Source organism: Apostichopus japonicus, chromosome 11, assembly GCF_037975245.1.
Source record: "Apostichopus japonicus isolate 1M-3 chromosome 11, ASM3797524v1, whole genome shotgun sequence".
Classification (NCBI taxonomy): Eukaryota; Metazoa; Echinodermata; class Holothuroidea; order Aspidochirotida; family Stichopodidae; genus Apostichopus; species Apostichopus japonicus.
This window is the reverse complement of record NC_092571.1, coordinates 889,662-913,369: the sequence shown is the minus strand read 5'-3', so window position 1 is coordinate 913,369 and position 23,708 is coordinate 889,662. Positions and strand designations below refer to the sequence as shown.

The following is a 23,708-nucleotide window of genomic DNA, read 5'->3' as shown; positions in this document are numbered from 1 at the left end:
AGCAGAGCACAATGTAAGCCCTGCAATACTGTGAGAATAAACTTCTATCGCGAGCACAATGTACGCCCTGCAATATTGTGAGAATAAACTTCTATCGCGAGCAGAGCACAATGTAAGCCCTGCAATATTGTGAGAATAAACTTCTATTGAGAGCAGAGGACAATTTTACCCTTGCTTATTGAAAGAGTACACTGAGACACTTTGTACAGCATCATAACATACAATGTTTCCTGTGTACAGAAGATGCTATACATGTTTGCACTTGCACAGCAATTTGACCATTTTAAGTAGCATTTTGCAATGCATTGATGGATATAGTATTCCCTGGAACATATATTAAACTAGATCAGCTATGCTACTGATGTACTACTGATGAGCTTGTGATGCTTGGTGTATCACTTTAGGACAGGTACTGCAAGGTATTGTAGGTAGAAGTTATTTAAGGCATGTCTGCTAACTCAGGTGACCATATTCTCTCCAGGAATTCTGGGAACATGACTTTAATATAACCAGTGGCGGAGCGTCCATACAGTCAGGGGGGGGGCGGATGTCCCCCCTGACGGACTCACATGGACTGCTGGCGCCCTTTTCACCTCTTTACCACTTTTAACTTATTCGCGATTATTGCCTTTTTTATTGCGCTCTCATCTACCTATTGACATTTGTCACATTTTGTTGGTATAATTTGGCGATTACACCTATTTATTCTTCGTTTATCTGCAAATTAGCCAGGCCCGGAAAGGGTCATTTCCGGCGATCTAGGGAGTATCTTTATTCAAAAATTTCTGTTCGCTACGCGCCATGATGCATTATTCATCACTTAATGCAACATGATGCATCACTGAGTACAACATGATGGATTATTCATCACTTGGTACAACATGATGCATCACTGACTGCAAAATGATGCATTGTTCATCACTTAATGCAACATGATGCATTATTCATCACTTAGTGCAACATGATAGTCATCACTTGGTACAACGTGATGCATTATTTATCACTGAGTGCAACATGATGCATTATTCATTACTTGGTACAACATGATGCATATTCATCACTGAGTGCAACATGATGCATTATTCATCACTGAGTATACCATCACGCATTATTCATCACAGTGCAACATGATGCATTATTCACCACTTGGTGCAACATGATGCATTATTCATCACTGGGTGCAACATGATGGACTGTTCATCACTTAGTGCAACATGATGCATTATTCACCACTTGGTGCAACATGATGGACTGTTCATCACTAAGTGCAACATAAAGAAAGTCAATCATAACAAAGGAACTTAGCTGAAAGACCACTGCCCACTGGCAGGACAACTATGAAATGTGTATAATTTCACAAAATATTGTGTGGATTCCACTTTTAAAGGGTGCAATCCAAACTGTTTAGACTGTTTATGCTCCCTTGTCAAATCAAGGCTTTACTGCTGTACTCAATACAGAGTAGACGTATTGAGATAAGAACTGTGATATCTCACATAACTGTTTGTTTATATTTCATCTTTCTTTACGAAAGCCGATGAAGTACATTACATCAAATAAAACAAGACCGGGTAACTTGAAAGCTATTTTTCTTTCTTCTGGAATTCATGGTGTTAACCTTACCTGTATTACTATTGCACAGAGATGTGATCATTTCAGGTGATCCTTTAACATAAACTTCCATATGCTTAGCATCCAATGTTCTGGTCACCACACTCATTCGCTGTAAAGCTGATGAAAATGGGAACTGCCGGACAATTCCAATTTCATATGGGTTCTGAAAGGAGAATATCTGTCCTGGTTAGGTATGAAATGCTGGTTGATCATTTCCTTGGTAAAACTCAAAACCATGTCATGCAATAATCTGAAATATCTATATCATCAAAACAGGAAAAATATTAAATTTTCACTCAAAGCTGCAGTTAAGATATATTAATGCATTACCATTGTGGCTTTATAGCTGAGATTGAATAACAATGAAATAACAGGCCTCAATAGAAAATACCAATGGACTGACTTTTAAGTTGCATTTCGTGTTGCTAGGGTAACTTAATATCACCTTGACCAGGCCACAACATATAGACTGTCATTGGATAACTCTCAATATAGCTTAGCGACCTATGTAGGTCCAAGATAGTCAGTCATAATCTGTTTCATCCAGCACAGAAATTTATTTCAAACAATTTCAATACACTACTTTGTTGCATCTAGAAGTCCTATTTTCTTTGTCCAGTGTTTTAATGTGTTATGTGACATTGATGCAACAAACTACCACTTAAAGTTTGTGCTAAATGCTACGAGCATGATTAGAGAGGTCAACTAAAATGTCAACTGTTTTAAGATTAAACAAATTGTATACTTCTGAGAATACTGATAAAAAAATAAAACAAAACAGTAAGTAGTGAGGCCTCTCAATTCATGTAATATGTTGAACGATTCAAACATACAATTATTTATTAAAGGAACTGCTTACCAATTCACTGTTTCCATTTGGATAAAAGGTTTCGTTGCTGTGAGGTCTTACAACTGTCGGTGCTATCGTGTCAAGTTCATTGCTTTCAATGCCCGGCTCCTCCAAAATCTTAGAAGAGAAAAAAACAAAAACTATTTAGAACAAAACTTTAAATCATCCATGTCTAGTGAATTGATTTTGATACAGTAGGTTCTGTCAGTTCTAAACAACCCATCATGGCTAGCTGCTTCTTGTCCCTCACTGCACAACCATTCTGGAAGGGTGGGATCTGAACAACTCATCATGGCTAGCCACTACTTCACCCCACTGCACAATGATTCTGATAGGGTGGGTTGTAAACAACCCATCATGACTAGCTGTTTCTTGTCCCTCACTGCACAACCATTCTGAAAGGGTGGGTTCTGTGGTTTCTAAACAACTCATGGCTAGCCACTACTTATCCCCCACATCACAATGATTCTGATAGGTTGGGGTCTGTCAGTTTCCCTTAAACTCATCTTGGCTAGCCACAGCGCTCAAAGAGCCCAAAAAAATTGAAAACTGTAGCCTACTGCTTCTATGCAAAGAAGACTTTAGATAAAGACTGCAGGGTTAAGTCAAGAGTTGATGTGGTATAGAGGTAACTTTATATAGGTAAAACACATTTGTTGTGACAACACAGCAACTAGTGAAGTAATATAGCTTTACATCGCTTTGAAATGACCAGAGAAAGACTGTAGAAACAGTACCAGCTGCGTTATGGTTCTTACCCAATTTGTTGCTTCAAACATTTTCAAATCTAAAGGATCTCCAGACAGTTTGCCATCGATGATAGTAAGAGAATGGCATGTTGCCATGGCAACAACAATGGGACCGTGGGTGAGCTCAGATGGTTTCTGAATTGCTGGAAGGAAGTGCGAGTCCTGAAGAGGTACGACTCCCCAGAGATCCAAGCCATCTTCCGTCAGGGTACCAGTCTAAAACGAAACATGATCAACAAAATCCTGGTCAATGCAAGATTTGCTTAACAATTTAAATTAGTTTTTAGATGAAGTTGATAATTAAATTAAGGAATAACAGAGTCTTTTTCATGCCAACCATAACTAAATAATAATAATTTGATTACAATTACTGAAAATGCAGATAGTATACGACAAAACCGACTATATTTTAATCTAGGTGGCATATGACAGACTGACAATTTATATTTTTATGTTACATTTATGTTACATTAATGTAAGGACAGTGTATAGATGAATGCCGCTGTTACTAAAACCCTAACGTTTATGTTACATTAATGTAAGGACACAGTGTATAGATGAATGCTGCTGTTACTAAAACCCTAACGTTTATGTTACATTAATGTAAGGACACAGTGTATAGATGAATGCCGCTGTTACTAAAACCCTAACGTTTATGTTACATTAATGTAAGGACACAGTGTATAGATGAATGGTGCTGTTACTAAAACCCTAACGTTTATGTGACATTAATGTAAGGAAACAGTGTATAGATGAATGGTGCTGTGACTAAAACCCTAACGTTTATGTTACATTAATGTTAGGACACAGAGTATAGATGAATGCTGCTGTTACTAAAACCCTAACAATTATGTTACATTAATGTGAGGACACAGTGTATAGATGAATGCCGCTGTTACTAAAACCCTAACGTTTATGTTACATTAATGTAAGGACACAGTGTATAGATGAATGGTGCTGTTACTAAAACCCTAACGTTTATGATACATTAATGTAAGGAAACAGTGTATAGATGAATGGTGCTGTTACTAAAACCCTAACAATTATGTTACATTAATGTTAGGACACAGAGTATAGATGAATGCTGCTGTTACTAAAACCCTAACGTTTATGTTACATTAATGTGAGGACACAGTGTATAGATGAATGCTGCTGTTACTAAAACCCTAACGTTTATGTTACATTAATGTAAGGACACAGTGTATAGATGAATGGTGCTGTTACTAAAACCCTAACGTTTATGTTACATTAATGTAAGGACACAGTGTATAGATGAATGCTGCTGTTACTAAAACCCTAACGTTTATGTTACATTAATGTAAGGACACAGTGTATAGATGAATGCTGCTGTGACTAAAACCCTAACAATTATGTTACATTAATGTAAGGGACACAGTGTATAGATGAATGCTGCTGTTAACTTAAACCCTAACGTTTATGTTACATTAATGTTAGGACACAGTGTATAGATGAATGCGGCTGTTACTAAAACCCTATCGTTTATGTTACATTAATGTAAGGACACAGTGTATAGATGAATGCTGCTGTGACTAAAACCCTAACAATTATGTTACATTAATGTAAGGGACACAGTGTATAGATGAATGCTGCTGTTAACTTAAACCCTAACGTTTATGTTACATTAATGTTAGGACACAGTGTATAGATGAATGCTGCTGTTATACTAAAACCCTATCGTTTATGTTACATTAATGTAAGGGACACAGTGTATAGATGAATGCCGCTGTTAATAAAACCCTAATGTTTATGTTACATTAATGTTAGGACACAGTGTACAGATGAATGCTGCTGTTATACTAAAACCCTAACGTTTATGTTACATTAATGTAAGGGACACAGTGTATACATGAATACTGCTGTTACTAAAACCCTATCGTTTATGTTACATTAATGTTAGGACACAGTGTATAGATGAATGCCGCTGTTACTAAAACCCTAACGTTTATGTTACATTAATGTTAGGACACAGTGTATAGATGAATGCCGCTGTTACTAAAACCCTAACGTTTATGTTACATTAATGTCAGGACACAGTGTATAGATGAATGGTGCTGTTACTAAAACCCTAACGTTTATGATACATTAATGTAAGGAAACAGTGTATAGATGAATGGTGCTGTTACTAAAACCCTAACGTTTATGATACATTAATGTAAGGAAACAGTGTATAGATGAATGGTGCTGTTACTAAAACCCTAACGTTTATGCTACATTAATGTGAGGACACAGAGTATAGATGAATGCTGCTGTTACTAAAACCCTAACGTTTATGTTACATTAATGTGAGGACACAGTGTATAGATGAATGCTGCTGTTACTAAAACCCTAACGTTTATGTTACATTAATGTGAGGACACAGTGTATAGATGAATGCTGCTGTTACTAAAACCCTAACGTTTATGTTACATTAATGTGAGGACACAGTGTATAGATGAATGCTGCTGTTACTAAAACCCTAACGTTTATGTTACATTAATGTAAGGACACAGTGTATAGATGAATGGTGCTGTTACTAAAACCCTAACGTTTATGTTACATTAATGTAAGGACACAGTGTATAGATGAATGGTGCTGTTACTAAAACCCTAACGTTTATGTTACATTAATGTAAGGACACAGTGTATAGATGAATGCTGCTGTGACTAAAACCCTAACAATTATGTTACATTAATGTAAGGGACACAGTGTATAGATGAATGCTGCTGTTAACTTAAACCCTAACGTTTATGTTACATTAATGTTAGGACACAGTGTGTAGATGAATGCGGCTGTTACTAAAACCCTATCGTTTATGTTACATTAATGTAAGGACACAGTGTGTAGATGAATGCCGCTGTTAATAAAACCCTAACGTTTATGTTACATTAATGTAAGGACACAGTGTATAGATGAATGCTGCTGTTTTACTAAAACCCTATCGTTTATGTTACATTAATGTAAGGGACACAGTGTATAGATGAATGCCGCTGTTAATAAAACCCTAATGTTTATGTTACATTAATGTTAGGACACAGTGTACAGATGAATGCTGCTGTTATACTAAAACCCTAACGTTTATGTTACATTAATGTAAGGGACACAGTGTATACATGAATACTGCTGTTACTAAAACCCTATCGTTTATGTTACATTAATGTAAGGATACAGTGTATAGATGAATGCTGCTGTTAACTAAAACAGTTCCATAGACTATTGCAGAAGTCTGACATGAATGACAGGTTGGTTGAAGTATGATGAAGGTTACATTTTTGTCCACAGATTCCTTTTAAATTTAATTGCAGCCTTGGAATGTGTCTTCAAATTTACAATTATTATATCAATATTTCCCTTATTTATTGTTCAATTTGTATGTATACACTCATTGGTTGTAGTATCATATATGTAATTATGTATTATATATATGTAATCTTAACAACTGTGCATAAACCAAGCAAAAGCCAACATCCCTATTCATATTCTTATATCAAAACCCATGCAACTGAAACAAAGAGATTTACAGTGGTCTAGATTTGATGTATTACAATGCAAGTTAGCAACAAAACTTGATCAATTTTAGTCAAATATTTATCACAGAAAACACTTGATCAAGTTACTTGATCAAGTTACTTTGATCAGGAAAGATGGAAGGAAGCTTAAGGGAAGTAGAAGACCAACCTTGTCAAAGCAGATCAGTTTGAGCTTGCCGCAGATATTAATCCTTTGTGGACTGATGCAGAAAATGCCTCGCTTCTTGAGCCGATTCTGGGCGTAGACTGTACCCACTGTCATGGCCGCGGGTAAGGATGGGGGCACTGCAATGGTGATGATATCTAAAGCTTTGTAGACAAGGTCATCAATGCAAGCCTGCAGCAAGAAGCAGTGAAAGGTGTCAGCAGTCATGCAACAGAAGTGTAACCAGTCAATACTCTTCCATTCATGCATTCTTTTCATTTACATCCTATTGATTAGTTTAAAAGACCAACAGGTTTGTCTTTTCCTTATCACCTCCCCCTCCCCCTCCTCCAACCTCCAAAAAATTATTTTATTAGTCAACTGTTAGACTATATGATACTTGGCCTTCTTTAACGATAACATTTACAATACTTCCATATTAATTGTAATCAGTCTTGAATTTACTTCATCAAACTACTGAAAATATCTACCTTGACATGGATGAGAGTTGCAATCGAGTAAGCAATTCCAGCAAGAGCTGTTAAAGAAATGGAAAGTAAGAACAACTTGATGATCAAATATGGGAGTGGGTTAGTCTTGCATATATAATGTAATGCATATGTAATGCAATGCATATGTAATGCATTTGTAATGCATATGAAATGTAGTATGTAAGTAAGTAGTATGTAAGCACATGTAAGATAGTTAAGTGTCAATTAATTAATTCCTTTGGATTTGTCTCAACTCTCTGTTATGACCAAATACATGTGTGCATTAGTCTTGAGTAGTGTTAAGTATTAAACAAGAAATACATATCCTCATCTCTCTGTTATGAGAATTATTCTTGCAAGTTCTGTTGTTAACATCCTCACACTGGTAGTACCATGTTCAGATGACAATACTAGACAAGTTTGAAATAGTGATGGGTAAATACAGAAATGACACCTTCAAATAATTGAAACAGCTACAATACATGGCTAGTGAAGAGGTTCTATAAACATGCCATAGAAATGTATACAAGTTTGTCTCGAACAACACTGATTGCCTTGCAATATTAAAATTGAGATCTTAGGACACTTCTCAAGAGATATACTCAAGTTTAATCCTTCAAGAAAATACCAGTTTCAGCCCAGAGTTTGATATGCAAATTAGATGGGCCTTGAGACATGCACAATAACAGCATTATAGGCTGAAAGTCATTCTGAAAACTAACACTCTCATCAGGAGTTAAACATTACAATGGACTAATGCAATAAAAACAACATCTATATATCATGCTCATATTATAATTGCATGGCCTGAGATGCTGGTACACTTGTTGATGTAACTAATTCAATTAATGGAATCAAAATGGAAGCTGATCTTACCCAGAATTACCAGCAACCCAATGAACTTCATCGAGTCCCTGTAAAATTTGAATCCCACCGGCTTGGGGAACAAAATTGACCTCACTAGTTCTCCTTTCATGGTAAGGAATCCTGGAAAACGATGACATTATAGATACATCAGGTATAGGTTTATGTGCATGATTAGACACAACATTGAGGTAACATTGAAATAAGTCTGCTGTTACAGCTTGATAAGTTATGACCACAATCTCATCAAAATATATGCCGAGAGGCAGACTTATATATTTCCAAAAAATGACAAGTTTTTGCCCCAAACAAGTGTTCCAATATCTGTCAATGTTTGATTTAACTAAGAAACCAGACAGACCTTTACAAAGTGAGTGAGCTTTTATCTCATTGTCTAAACATAACAACCAGTCAGCAGTTTTATAAGATGTAGGCAGTACGTGTCTAAATGACTGACTATTCTTATCATGTTGGTTTAATAGTTAAAGAACTGACCTCTTGTGAGGTTATACTCATGACATCAGTTATATAGTTGTAATAGGGATATATTTGGCTGACTTCACTAATGATGTTGGTTAAATAGTTAAGGAACTGACCTTTTCTGAGGTTTTACTCATGACATCAGTTGTATAGTTGAACTAGGGATATATTTGGCTGACTTCATTAGAGTTAATGAACTGACCTACTTTGATGTTGTTTTAATACTGACTTAAGTGCCCAACCACACTCTTGTAGTTTCATAGTTATAGTACTCACCTGTTCTTATCTCTTGTTGTTTCATAGTTATCTTACTCACCTGTTCTTATCTCTTGTTGTTTTATAGTTATCATACTCACCTGTTCTTATCTCTTGTTGTTTTATATTTATAGTACTCGGCTGTTCTTATCTCTTGTTGTTTTATAGTTATAGTACTCACCTGTTCTTATCTCTTGTTGTTTTATAGTTATAGTACTCACCTGTTCTTATCTCTTGTTGTTTCATAGTTATCTTACTCACCTGTTCTTATCTCTTGTTGTTTCATAGTTATAGTACTCACCTGTTCTTATCTCTTGTTGTTTTATAGTTATCATACTCACCTGTTCTTATCTCTTGTTGTTTTATAGTTATAGTACTCACCTGTTCTTATCTCTTGTTGTTTTATAGTTATAGTACTCACCTGTTCTTATCTCTTGTTGTTTCATAGTTATCTTACTCACCTGTTCTTATCTCTTGTTGTTTTATAGTTATCATACTCACCTGTTCTTATCTCTTGTTGTTTTATAGTTATAGTACTCACCTGTTCTTATCTCTTGTTGGTTTTATAGTTATAGTACTCACCTGTTCTTATCTCTTGTTGTTTTTATAGTTATAGTACTCACCTGTTCTGATGATGACTGCCTTGACTGATTCTGGTCCGTAAGATCGTGTTTGAATGACATGAGTGCCTCCAAACAAGGTGTGTCTCTTGTGATTCTCTACATCATAGCAACTGACGGGAGCGCCTTCTGTTGCAGGTGGGTTAGGTAATGGAGTCTTAGTGACTGGAACACTTTCTCCTATCAATTAAAAAGGAACAAGGTATTAGCATTGTAACAGCATAAACAGAAACATTACACCAACATTAAAAACTAAACATCGACCAACATGCAAAAAACAAACAGTATAAAAGTAAGGAAATATAAAATACAGACTGAATTGACGAAATAAAAGACAAGGATTGTGGGGCATTTCCCAATTCTCTGGTTTATATGCAAATTAAACAAACATCTGAGAAATTGCTAATCCTGTAAGGTTCCTTCTAAGACTTTCCAATGATTCAAGGTTTCCTGAAGCTGAGATATTACTTTTCCAACAGGTCATATTCTCTAACATGGAGAAGCGTTCAACAGTAAAATATTTGCATGCGGGTGAGAAGGCCTTCTGTGATGCAGAATGCATTTTACCATCAGATGCTGCAGATATTGCCTATCTTGTAACATTATATCTTCATTGCAGTACAGACTGTGTGGTTAGTATGGATACAGAATTGTCAGGTAATGTTAATTTACCAGTCCGCAAACTTAGGTAGACCTTAGGTTCCTTTAAGTAATCAGTCTAAAGGTTATATACACAATCAGATGTAATCCAGGAGTGGGCACAAACTCAATCTTGCCAACCACAGTGAAATTTTGTATAAAATTTATGGGCCCATAATAGAATGGAAATATGACATATCGGAAAATGGGAAATTGGTACATGAATATTGTCCATCTCTTACATGAATGTTGAAATGTTCTATCATGGGCAGACCTGGTATGTGTTTTTGCCAAAATTTAGTGAATTCATTGTTTCAGTTGATTTATGGTTTGATATGAACATTGGTAAGATTACAGGGTTCTTCAGTTTGCACTAACAGGGTATTGAAGACTTACATAATTTACATCTTAATTCAGATATTTTCACCAACCGATACTAGAACCGTATGTAACGACCACCCATACTATTGCTATGTAACATCCACCCATACTATAACCTTATGTAACATCCACTCATACTATTGCTATTTAACATCCACCCATACTATAACCCTATGTAATATAATGGAGGAGACCAGTGTTGTCACCAAGTCACAGTCACTTTTTTTCAAGTCAAGTCGCAGGTCATTTGATTTTATCGCAAGTGAAATCCAGTCACAAGTCAATTGTTTTCAAGTCGCAAGTCACTTCAATTTCCTTGCGACTCAAGTCACAAGTCAAATACAACAGCAACTTATAAACTTCATACTATAGATGTAGTCCTAATGGTAATCATTAACTTAGATTTAACGAAGCATCTTTGTGAATTGACGCCCGGTCCGGTGGATGACGTCATTTGAGTTTATCGTCAAATCAAGTCATCAGTCATTTATCTGCAAGTTAATTCAAATATCAAGCCAGATGTTGACTCGAGTCAACATCACATGAGAAGTTCACACCCTGCTTACCTGTAAGCATGCTTTCGTTGACGATGCAGTTTCCAGTAATAAGTGCGGCATCACAGCTCATTATGCAACCCTTACGTGGTATCAAGATGACATCACCGGGAACCAGAAAGCGAGAACTGATTTCCTCTGTCTCTGGAAATGGATAACAAATGATCTCTTTCAATGAAAGCTGGCAACAAATCAATGACCATGGGTTTAATTAGAATCAATGACCATGGGTTTAATTAGAATCAATGACCATGGGTTTAATTAGAATTGACTCTTCAACTGTTAGAGGACTTGACTCAATAAAAGAACAGTGCAGAGATTTTAACCCCCAAAAAATAGAAAACACTTTATCAAAGTGTATGAAGAAAAGATAATATGTATCACTAATGTTACTTGAAAAACTTTGAGCAAGATACATATTTACCAGCCTTCCTGTGATCTATCATGTAAGACCATACACAGGTAAATGTCTGAATCTCAAAAGGTTTAATCGATTAATTTATGGTATGATTCCATCTATCAAACATTCTGTTCCTTGGTAGAGTTTGTTTAGTAATACATACATACTAGGATTCATATGCATATGACTACATATCACTATGACTGTAATGGAAACTTCATACATATCAATGCAACAGCTACAGTGCACATATGAAGCTAGCCAATGTCGGACAAGGCCTTGACCACTTAATCAATCTGTATTATATACATACTAGGAGTCATATGCATGTAACTACATATCACTATGACTGAAATGGAAACTTCATACATATCAATGCAACAGATACAGTGCACATATGAAGCTAGCCAATCCAGGACAAGGCCTTGAACACCAAATCAATCTGTATTATATACATACTAGGAGTCACATGAATGTGACTACTTATCACTATCACTGAAATGGAAACTTCAAACATATCTATGCAACAGCTACAGTGCACATATGAAGCTAGCCAATCCAGGACAAGGCCTTGACCACTTAATCAATCTGTATTTTATACATACAGTACATAGAGTCATATGCATGTAACTACATATCACTATGGCTGTAATGGAAACTTCATACATATCTATGCAACAGCTACAGTGCACATATGAAGCTAGCCAATCCAGGACAAGGCCTTGAACACCAAATCAATCTGTATTATATACATACTAGGAGTCATATGCATGTGACTACTTATCACTATCACTGAAATGGAAACTTCATACATATCTATGCAACAGCTACAGTGCACATATCAAGCTAGCCAATCCAGGACAAGGCATTCAACACCAAATCAATCTGTATTATATACATACATAGAGTCATATGCATATGACTACATATCACTATGACTGAAATGGCAACTTCATACATATCTATGCAACAGCTACAGTGCACATATCAAGCTAGCCAATCCAGGACAAGGCATTCAACACCAAATCAATCTGTATTATATACATACATAGAATCATATGCATGTGACTACATATCACTATGACTGAAATGGCAACTTCATACATATCTATGCAACAGCTACAGTGCACATATCAAGCTAGAGAATCCAGGATAACAGCTTGAACACCAAATCAATCTGTAGCAGACACGTAGAGCTGTTCATATTGATGTTTTTGCTTACACAGCTGATATTACCAGCAATTTAAATACCATCATGGATAAATTGCAATACTAAAGGGAATATTATTACAATAAACTCATTGGTAAAAACAAAACCACCCAGCTGCTAACAAGGGTTTGTTATAGATGTGGCTTTGTTAACACAAGCCTTTGGAAAGAATATATCACTTGACTGGTAGAGTGGTCCCTACTATGTATGCAGCTATTAGAATTGACACATTGTTATTCATACTACACTAGTATATGGGAGAACAGTTAAACAATAGAGAACACTATATGCTGTTGGTCTCAAAAAGAGATCGGTTCAATTACAAAACAGAGCCATCCAGACAGACAGAGCTGCCCAAGGCTTTTAATCTCTAGTTGAAGAATGAAGAAAAAATAACTTTAGAGTTAGGGAAGTAATTTACTGTTTGTAATGATTGTATCAATTGGTGCTTGCTCTATATTAGATGATGATGGTTAGATTCTTACTGATGATCTAACACGACGATTGTATATTAGTAACAGCGATCGTGTCAAGGTTTATGATGTTTAAAGTTGTCTTCATTATATATTACATGAATACTGACAATCCACTGATTAATGATGATCTCCAATATAAACTGATGATAGGAATAGTAACTAACAGGTAATTAACAGTCAAATTTCTGTTGATTGATACTATAGACAGATGGCATCTGTTTATAAGCCTTTGTTAGTTAAGGTCAAACTTACCACCAGATTCTCTCAGTACTGTGACTGTGCTAGAATGGGCGACCATATCTCTCAAGGTGACAGATTGCTGCAAAAAAAGGAATTTATAAAGTAATCTTTGTAATTAATTGTACAAATGATTGTAAAACAGCCCATACAATGACCGTAATACCATTGAAAATATAGCTAAATCAACATATGCTTTCATGAAAGAGTTGAGATTTTAAATGATCCTGCCATAAGTGTCCTCATGTCCTTAACAGAAAACCAAACCGAAGCCAGCAGAATTGAAAATTGGGTCAGATATGTTGCAGTCACCATAGTAACTAGGCCTATGAAGGAATTGTCATGGCAACCAATGTGCCACTTACACTATGGGATGAAATACCTTGACCTCAACTAAAGGTATGTTTACTTGTAGGACATCTAATTTTGGATTGGCAATTTGTTTGTTATCTAGCAAATAAGGTTAGTGTGTGTGAGGTCAGTGAAATCATCATGATAAATAAATGTTCTAGAGTTGCTTTACTTTACTTTATTGTTGATTTTGTATTTATATTTCAATTCAGTAAATATGGAAGGTCAATGAACTTTCTATGTGAGGGTTTTGTAAATCATAAATAATGAGTAATTATTTATAAAGAAAAGCCAAGACTTCTTTGGCTAATGTGCTGTAATGAGATCAGTCAAATGCTGTTGCCAGATCAAACCCAAAAACGATTAGTGGTTTCCATTCCCACAAATATTCATAGTGTGGTAAGCCACACATGTTAATAGTCACAGAGTTGTGCACATCAAAATAAAGAGGGATAAAATATTGACACATAACTTTCTTGTGTCAAAAGATTGAATTAATATACCTTTTTTCACAAGACATTGCCTTAACTGTGGACGATTTTTGTCTTATCACATATACTAGCGTACCTTCTTAGTTTCATAGAGTGAAATACAAATGGAGATGATCAAGATGGCCACAATGCAAGCTGCATAATAGTAATAATTCTCAAAACCCCACAGAATCATACTGAATATCTGGAAAATGTAGAATGGATTCAGAATCTGTCAACAGAAAAAAGACACAATTTAAATAGTTACATGAAACAAAATAATACTGTGCAAAAATAAATATAAATAAAAAATGATCAAATTTTTATCTCAGTTGAATGACAGCCATAGGTGGTCAGCATTAACTAACTAGTTGAAAACAACAGACAGGAAGCATGATCCAGGTCAAAGTAAATTTGGAGACAATGTGATATATAAATGGGATGTAAGGTACTCTTAGTAAACACTACACCTCCAAGAATCGCAAAGACATTGAGGTGTGGATCAGACAGTTCATAATTAATGTTAATTTCATCAACATAAAGAAGACAAAACAGTAATATGTCTATAACATTAATTATGGGCTCTCTAGCACATTCGCTACTAAAACAGGAAAGCTTTCCTAGCAGGTGAAATCATAGATCAACCGTGACAAATGATGCGTTGAGGAGAGACATTCGAGTACTGACTTTGTTTGTCTAGAATTGTTGACTGCAAAGATCAGTGGTGAAATGTCAACATGTATCGTCAAATCTGTCAATGATTAGCCAGGCTATTGATTAATACAAACTGAATGCATTTCAGTCTTTGATTGTTTAGCTTTGTACCTCCATAGTACTCTCACTCACAGATTTTAGAAATTATATATTAATCCACCATTTCACACATTTACCTCAACGTTAACACACACACAAACAATCTTTTTTTAGAAAGCTATGTTAACATTTGACTGATTTGTGTAAAGGAAAAACAAAGGAGCCTTTATATGCAAATGATAGGACTGAAGATATATTGGTAAGAAATTACCTCCTCCACAAAAAGTTTGAAATAGGATTTCACCTCGATGAGTATCTCGTTTAGTCCATAAACTCCTTGCCTGAAATTGAAATATAATACATGCAACAAATATACCAGATTACCAGATTAAATAACAAATACCAGATTAAATATCTGTGTACTTCTCAGAAAGTCAACTTGATCAACCGTCTGATCAATCAATCAACTAATACCGAAATCTACCAATCAACCTAATCTATCAATCCATTTCTCCATCAATCAAGGTTTCGTTAAATCAATCATACAATATTATGTGGACCATGGAATAAACTTAGAATGCTTTTTCCTTGTATGTAGTTAATGTTCTAAATGTTGTAACTCAGGGATGCACCGGATATCCGGTCCGGCCGGACTATCCGGCCGGATAGTGAGCAATTATCCGGGTCCGGATATTTCTCAAAATCCGGCCGGATCTTTTTCAAAATCTGGCCTGAATTATTTCTTAAAAAGGTGTTGGTATTAACTTAAATCAATGTAAACTATTTCCAAAAATTAATAAAAATATTCAAAGTAATGTTTAATTTAATTTTCTCAATGGTCTGACCTAAGATTTGCTCCTTGTTTCATACTTCTACTTCTTATTAATGATTTTCTTTTGTGTAATGAAAAATCCGGTTCCGGCCGGATTTCATGTACTATCCGGCAAAATCCGGTTCCGGCCGGATCCAAAAATTTGGATCCGGTGCATCCCTATAATGTAACTGACCATCCCACCAAGCCCTGGTAGTAAAGATGGCTTACCTTATGGCTTGATCTTCTTTGGAATAGCCTTTAAGTTTATCATAAAATGCTGATAATTCTGTTTGCCTTTCCAGACCCTGAAGAGGTAGGAAGCCTTGAAATACTGGATTCCAGTAGTAAACTCCCTTCTTGTGTTCAAAGAAGATAAACTGAAATTCTCCATCTGGCTAAAAAGGTGAAAAATAAATTCAATTGTCAATTTCCAACAGAACTTTCTGAAATATCCTTACTTTCCAAAATATAAGGGGAAAAAATGGTTTTACTGTAATTTTCTGTTCTGTTCTCTTCTTCTGATTTGCCTCTTTTTAAAGAATCCTTGATTGGAATTGTTACCAAAACACTAACTTTTTAAGTCCCATAATTCTATTCATATTGACAGTGTAACAAGATGCACAGTTATTATCTTCATTAAGCCCTCTTCAATAACACAAAAAGGAAAACCTCACTAAAACATAAATCAAAATAAAACCTGACAGCCAATCGGATTACTGATCCCTTGCCAAGTTTTATGTGACAACATTTAATGTAATACTGCACATTGCACACAACATTTTCATGTTTTGATGTCACATGACGGGGAATAATTTATCCAGTATCATATCGCATTATGCTATTCAAAATGTTCATATTGCTATACAAGTCTATTGATGTTTTTTTACACAGAAATCATACTATTTTATATATACAACTTTTAGAGCCTTCAAGACTGCTACAACAAATTTGAACACTACAGTAACTCAATCCCTGCATGACTTTTGACCTCCACAGTTAACAAAAGCTTTCTGTTACTAAAGTGAATCTACACAACAAGAATGAATTTCATCCAAACTCTATTATTGGACCCATCATATTTCAAAGCTTTCTGGCCGTTGATCTCTGCTGACCTCCTTCATAACATTTAGATTTCTTGTACTAAAGGTTAATCCATTTGCTAGGTATGCTAATATTTGCTTTAATAAGGGGGGGGGGGGTATAGTGTTTACTACATTTTAAGACTTTGGGGTCTGTTGTCCTCTGTTGACTATTGAACTGTTTGTGCTCTTTTAAGGTGGATTCACATGATAAGGATGAAGTTTATCTAAGCTTTAGTTATCTTCCTTGACCTCAAATAACCTCATACTGCCACAAGAAACAAAATGTGGAGCTTTGCACCTCACTAAGGTGAACACTTGTGAAATTGAGAATAGTTTTACAAGTATTAGCAGCTCAGAAACTATTGATGGTTTGCTGCGGTGTAGTAACTGGTGCAGGTTTGGTAGATAGTGTTGATAGAACAGGCTATAAACATAACCACAAATGATTTAGAAACAATAGTCGTACAGAAGAAGCAAAGGTGCAATTTTCAACAGAGTTTTACTAAGTTTTATGCAAATTAGTTCTATTTGACTAACACATTGATACAAAGTGAAGCTAAGGAAGGATTTATGTTTTGCGGTTTTCCAAAATCTGAAATCAAAATGCCAACCCCTGAGGGATCTTTCCACTTACCAACTGTTTTGTAGGCCGAATCAGAGCTCTACGATCATCATCAATATCTGATTCCCCACTAGAGGGCAGTATACTGTGGTGACATTTCTTAGGCTGTGCTTTGGCCGAGGCTATGTCCACTGCTTGTTCACTGATGCTGTAATGAACCAAGCTTTAGTGGTATCCATGGATGTAGAGTAGTTATGAGTGTAAGGCACCCAGCATGATGCAATAGGGTTACAAGTAGAAACAGAGCATGATGGGAAAATGACACACCCATGGAAGCAAAAGAAAGGAAAACCTTGTCAAGCATTAGTACAAAAACATCAATCTATAAAAACAAATTACTACTGTGAGCACCCAAGACAGATATATGCCTTTACACAATAAAACAGAAAAATTGAATTCAATATGTTTTATGGCATAATTAGTACAAATGAAGTCTCAGGGTTAGTTCAGGGGTTATTTTGGTATTCAATTGAAGGTTTCATGAAACTAAACTAAGATTAATGCTTGGTTACCTAAAAGAGCATGGCCTGGTTTGCAAGGTTAACCCTTGGACCGACCAGTGACACTTAAATATTATCCAGCCTGTAAGTTACAGTTAAAGAACAATAATATGTTATTAATTGTGTACCTTGAGTTAAATGTTAAACACGGGAACAGTCTGAAGAATATGCTTTCTAATGTGCATTGCAAGCTAAAAGACTTTTAATGCATTAAATTTGAAATTTGATATTTTGCTTCCTCAAGGTTAGCAGACTCTACTGTGGTTGGTAAATAGCAATGACTATTGACTACAAACAAACACTGAACTAAATTAAAGCAAATGTGTTAACTAACTTTTCTATCTAATTATTTGAAAACAATTGAATATCTGCAACACAGCCAAGATCAAACTACAATATCCTTCTTCATGAATACTATATATAGCTTTTGACTTTCATAATAATATCTCATTTAATCCCAGACTCACTCAAATTTCTTCTTACCACAAATGCTAAATTATCCTCAACAATTAATAACAATAAATCATTTTGGCCCCATGTTTTATATATAGCATAGGCCAGGCTAAGCATATTTGCTATGAAATTTTATAATATTTGTTATGAATTAGTAAAAGTCAGTGCTATTGCATTAGTGCTAATGTAATGTAATATCCATTACATTGCACTTAATGACAAGAGTCATTATGTTGCCAATGCACCCCCCGCTGCTTAAAGTGAGTGTTACCTTCGTTCTATCTCACTAGTTTCAGTTCTAAAAGGGATAGTCTACAACATTTACAATGAGTCTCAATCCATCAATTAATTCATACATAACATGGAACAAAATCATAAATATTGCAAATATAATGAAATCATTGATATAAAAAAATTATGTTTGGGTTTCATTCAAATTCACTAAATGCAAAATCCAATATGAGTTCAGCAAAGGTTGATGGGATATCAAAGAAACACCTCCATGTGTTGGTAGAAATATTCAGATGACTTCTAATATGATAGCTAGAATAGCATTGATTACTGTAGCTATATGAATCTAATGAAGAATGGTCACTAAAATCAAACTGGGCAAGTGATGGGTGGGATATATTTAGGAATTAGTACACAACACTAACTTTTTTAGGAACTTTGCAGATGCTTTTTCATACAACTTCCAATTTTTCTTCTACATGTGTTCATTCCAAGAAGCAACAATTCAACTATGTATACACAATCTGAGAATTCGTAGTTGTATTGTTAATAGACTATTATATTTTAAAACTCTCAAGGGAAACTTAGCTGGGGGGGGGGGTAAGGGAGGGGTTAAAGAGCAGTGAGAGGGGGTAGATAAGCAAGGGGACAAATGATTAGGGGTAAAGTAAGGATTGAGGAATGGAATTATATGGGAAATGAGAGGAGGCATGGACACTGGATACTGACTAGGTATATGTACAGATATTTCTAGAGCAGACTCATATTAAATTAGCTATATAGTGAAACAGAACGAGCAGCACCCTTTGGCACAAGCTGTACAGTGACCTAGAAGTATATGTTGTAGATAAATGTGAAGAAGGTTAATTTAACAATTTAGTATGCATGCATGCCATATATAGCTATGAAACATTAAGAACATTTAGTATGCATGCTATATGTAGCTATGAAACATTAAGACAATTTAGTATGCAAGACACATGCATATATTATTGACCCAACAGAAATTAGGTCAAACAATACAGTCCAGTAACAGCTGTATAGAATAATTGATTTTCAGTCATGTGATGTGAAACAAGGCCACTGTTCACAACGTCGTCGACTTTCGATTGTGTTAAAGTTTGTAAGCCTGCAAACGTTGTTATTAGTAGGAAGTGAATACAGGAAAGGAAGCATAACAGTACTGAAATACTAAACCAACAGCCAAACCAGAAAGAAATAGGGTTCTTGCATTCAATCAAATGGATCAAATTACCATATATGACATCACACATTTTGAGCATCAAATGTTTTTAAGGCTTTGTTTACCAACCTCAAATAAATACTCCACAGAAAGAAAAAAAAGCCACTACATTTTTGTACTTAGAACATTGAATTTAAAGGACTATTGAAAAGTTCATCCAGCTGTACTTTTCAAGTTATCCTGTTTACATCGGTTTAAAACTAACTTTGAGATTTCTGTGCACTTTCGCCTCCACACACACACACACACCAGAAAAAAATCTACCTACATAGTATGTAGACCTTTATTTAAGCTTGAAGTCTCAAGTTACCATGTTAACAAGGTTCAAAATTTGACTAATCCAGACCTGAAATGACCTTTGACACACATGGTAGTCTACAAAACAGAATTGCTTTCTTAAAACAGTAGAAAGTAACATTGCCAGTCCTGATCAACCTTCAACAGCACCCTTTGCAAGTATGGAAGTATACAAGAATGCTTGCAGACAAGGAGCCATCCCTTCTTCGTTTTTAGTGCGCAAAATCAGCATAACGGAAACATTGTTAGTAATGTTCCGATGAATCGGGACTCACAGCTGATTAATATTGTTCTAGGTTTCTTTAGTCCACCATATCAACTTTAAGATATTTGAAGTAGAGCTGGTTATTTTGAGGAAGAAAATTTACATTTATGTAATAATGTGTTTTCAGACAAGGTTTGTGTTTCAATTCAGATTGTGTAAGTGCAAGATTTTGTCCTTAAAACCTTGCATTCAGTTTGAAGGTTTTGTATCCCTGGCAGGGTGTCTTGGGTCCTGGATGCAGAATCCTGAATTTGTGAGTCCTGAATGCAGAATCCTGCATGTGTATGTACAATGCTGCAAGGTAACTTCAGTAAGTTGTCTTGGAAGTCAGCTGTGAGATATGCAACAATGGCAGGAAATCTAACCTTTCACTGAAAACTTCATCAGGACATTCATTACTCTGGTCAGGTAATATGCTTGTCAGTGGTAGTTGGATTTTACGGCACTTCACATTTTCAACAAAACTCTCATGAAACTGATTCTGCAGAGTGAATAGGAGAAACAAAAGATGTGCATGATAAATGTCATTGTAACTGATGGCACAGTACAGGATAGATGTCATCGTAACTGATGGCACAGTATAGGATAGATGTCATTGTAACTGATGGCACAGTACAGGATAGATGTCATCGTAACTGATGGCACAGTAAACTTAGAGAACCCCACTACCAGGGCACAAACTTAAATATTCAAAGGACACCAATGGCAGAGCTTCTTGCTGTATTCTTTACATTGAAATTCAAAGAACACTAAAGGAATACAAATACAGAATTAAAATTGAGAACAGAAGCTAAATTTCTGCTGCCCAAATTGTTCTCCTGATAAAATAAGGGGGTGCTTTCCTGACATCTGGCACACAAAGGATGACATGATGGTATTTGTGCCAATGGCAGCATAGAGGGAGACAGATGGAAGGGGGTAGGGGAGGGGCGGGGCATTGGGTGGGCAGACAAATGGATGGGTAAGTAAATTACAAAAACAAAACCAACAAACCTGGATGAGAACCACAGTTGCCTCCCTTAATTGGCATTTTGTAGAAGTACACTTCAAATGCCAAACCGGTTTCCAATAGAAAACAAGTTGAAGAAAGCCGAGTGAAATTATGGTAAAGATGTAATTGACTACAAGCTTTGGTAGATAAATTCTATAACCAGTCACAAGCTGAAGAAACAAACAACAAAAAACATTCATAAAATTTCAAAACAATATATATTGCATTACAAATAAAAATATCATAAATTGCAACACCAAAAAACCTGTTCTGGTTTCCAGCTTTCAAAACAAACTGCTTCAGTAGTGAAGATGGAGTTTTATGAAGGATTAAATCCACCTTCCTAGTACGCACAGAGCTACCTCAGAAGCAACGATGTCACAGCTTGGTATACTTCAATTATTCACATAAAAATGTGATGATGTACGCTACTGTATGGCTTTACTCACATTACAATTTGAAGTATACTGTTCAGGTTTTAGAGATTGGGTGTCTGCCATCCCACCACTAACTAACACCTTCTATCATTCACATATATATGCTGAATAAAACCAGACTAGTAATACATTACCTGTAAGGAAAGCCAGATAAATTACAAGCCATGAAATTATCAGAATATATGTGATTTGTACAGGTATGCCAAATTAAAGAGAACAGCATAGCCATGCTAGCAAGTATCCTCAATGATGATGATGTAGCTCAAACAGCAGAGCTAGATAATTCTTGAATTATTATCATATCTACAAAAAGAGGCCAATTTTAAGGGAACATCCTCACTAGCAAGTGTCAGTTTTGATGTAACCGTATTAAAGTTTGAGATCATAAATCGCCTGTGTCTTTCATAAATGCTATCAAACAAATTGCAAAATATAAATGAATACTTGTGAAGCAACTGCAAATCATGCCATCTCTTTAAGATATGTAAAATAACAACTTTTATCATCAGGCAGTGCCTACCAGTATCTATAACTTTCTTCCCACTAACCCTTCAAAGGAAATCAGTATAGCTGTGATTGAAATGATAAAGAATATGCGCATTTGTGTGATACAGTAAAGTATAAACAGGGAGAGTGATATCATCAAGTACAGTTAACTGAGGTGGAGAGAGGCCAGAAGGGTGGTGGTGGTGGTGAAAAGAGGGGGGGTAGGGTTATCAAACTTACCATTTCATTTTCACTTCCATGGTTTAATGTGGTTGTGTGAGCAGCTGGATATACCTTGATGTTAGAGTAGCCTCTGCTATCTGTTGCAAGGTTATGAAGGAAACAGTAATCACCAAATTGTCTTTGTGTACTTACACAAAAATTTACTGGCTGTTAATTGAGCAGCAAAGTAGTTTTGTACCCATTACAATGATTTCTTGAGATATAGAGCATGGTTGTCATGTATTATATATATATATATACACACACACACATTCCATAGCATTTATTATCATTGCACAGGTTTCTTAAGATAGCAAATGCTTAGTGTAAGTCCATGCACAGCTTCCTCTTATCATACATGGTGGAACGTAATACTTAATGGAGAAGCTAGAATTAAAGGAATTGTCTGGTGGAAGATTTGGATACATTTTCCTCGTAGTTCTTATTTTTCTTTTTCTAACCATGTGAAAATTGTCCCCATTCGACACTTTCTTCTTGTAGAAATTTGGTTTTCAAATTCACCAGTTTCTCACCAAAAGCACTGTTTGTTCGAACCCATCAATTTGGTGAATGACGTACTGCGGGCAAATAGGCAAAACGAGCGACTTGAAGTTAACACCCCCATTTCCGCAGCAAATACACTCTCACATGTACACGCACAGGTGATTGCCTATTATATATTACGTAAACATCGCAAGGTATGTATACAGCCTACCATGCCCAGTTGGTACATAGCGTTGCACATAATGCACTCTCACTCTCAAACCACAGTTCTTAAACCGTTCTTTGAAATCGCTGGAATAAAACTCATGGATTAACTTTACAGTAAAAGGAATCTTGAAAAGTATTTGCAGCAGCGAAAGTGAAACTTGGCAGAATCAATGTCAGAGCAGAATGTAGTAATGCTTCGCATTGGAGCTGGACAGCGCAATGTATAAACAACAAAGAGTCTGATGTTCAAACTTGTCTTGTGTTACACAAAAATTACGAACTCACCAA

The 23,708-nt window shown here is 35.6% G+C and overlaps 1 protein-coding gene across 3 annotated transcripts in view; it reads right to left on the bottom strand.

Annotated features, from left to right (window-relative positions):
* The window catches only part of LOC139976302 (polyamine-transporting ATPase 13A3-like), a 54,581-nt gene that overhangs the window by 14,403 nt on the left and 16,470 nt on the right, over positions 1 to 23,708 (bottom strand). The window contains exons 2-17 of one of the 3 annotated variants that reach the window (XM_071984960.1): positions 22,728 to 22,807; positions 21,567 to 21,734; positions 20,939 to 21,054; positions 17,597 to 17,747; positions 16,109 to 16,275; positions 15,338 to 15,407; positions 14,411 to 14,545; positions 13,508 to 13,574; positions 11,182 to 11,313; positions 9,599 to 9,775; positions 8,253 to 8,363; positions 7,377 to 7,423; positions 6,889 to 7,077; positions 3,223 to 3,429; positions 2,474 to 2,581; positions 1,624 to 1,777 (exon numbers count right to left, since the gene is read on the bottom strand). In XM_071984960.1, coding sequence (XP_071841061.1) covers positions 1,624 to 1,777; positions 2,474 to 2,581; positions 3,223 to 3,429; positions 6,889 to 7,077; positions 7,377 to 7,423; positions 8,253 to 8,363; positions 9,599 to 9,775; positions 11,182 to 11,313; positions 13,508 to 13,574; positions 14,411 to 14,545; positions 15,338 to 15,407; positions 16,109 to 16,275; positions 17,597 to 17,747; positions 20,939 to 21,054; positions 21,567 to 21,734; positions 22,728 to 22,807 — 2,079 coding nt within the window. Of the gene's footprint in view, positions 1 to 1,623; positions 1,778 to 2,473; positions 2,582 to 3,222; positions 3,430 to 6,888; positions 7,078 to 7,376; positions 7,424 to 8,252; positions 8,364 to 9,598; positions 9,776 to 11,181; positions 11,314 to 13,507; positions 13,575 to 14,410; positions 14,546 to 15,337; positions 15,408 to 16,108; positions 16,276 to 17,596; positions 17,748 to 20,938; positions 21,055 to 21,566; positions 21,735 to 22,013; positions 22,100 to 22,727; positions 22,808 to 23,708 lie in introns of those variants that run through there. The other 2 variants (XM_071984961.1, XM_071984962.1) reach the window with 2 other exon arrangements.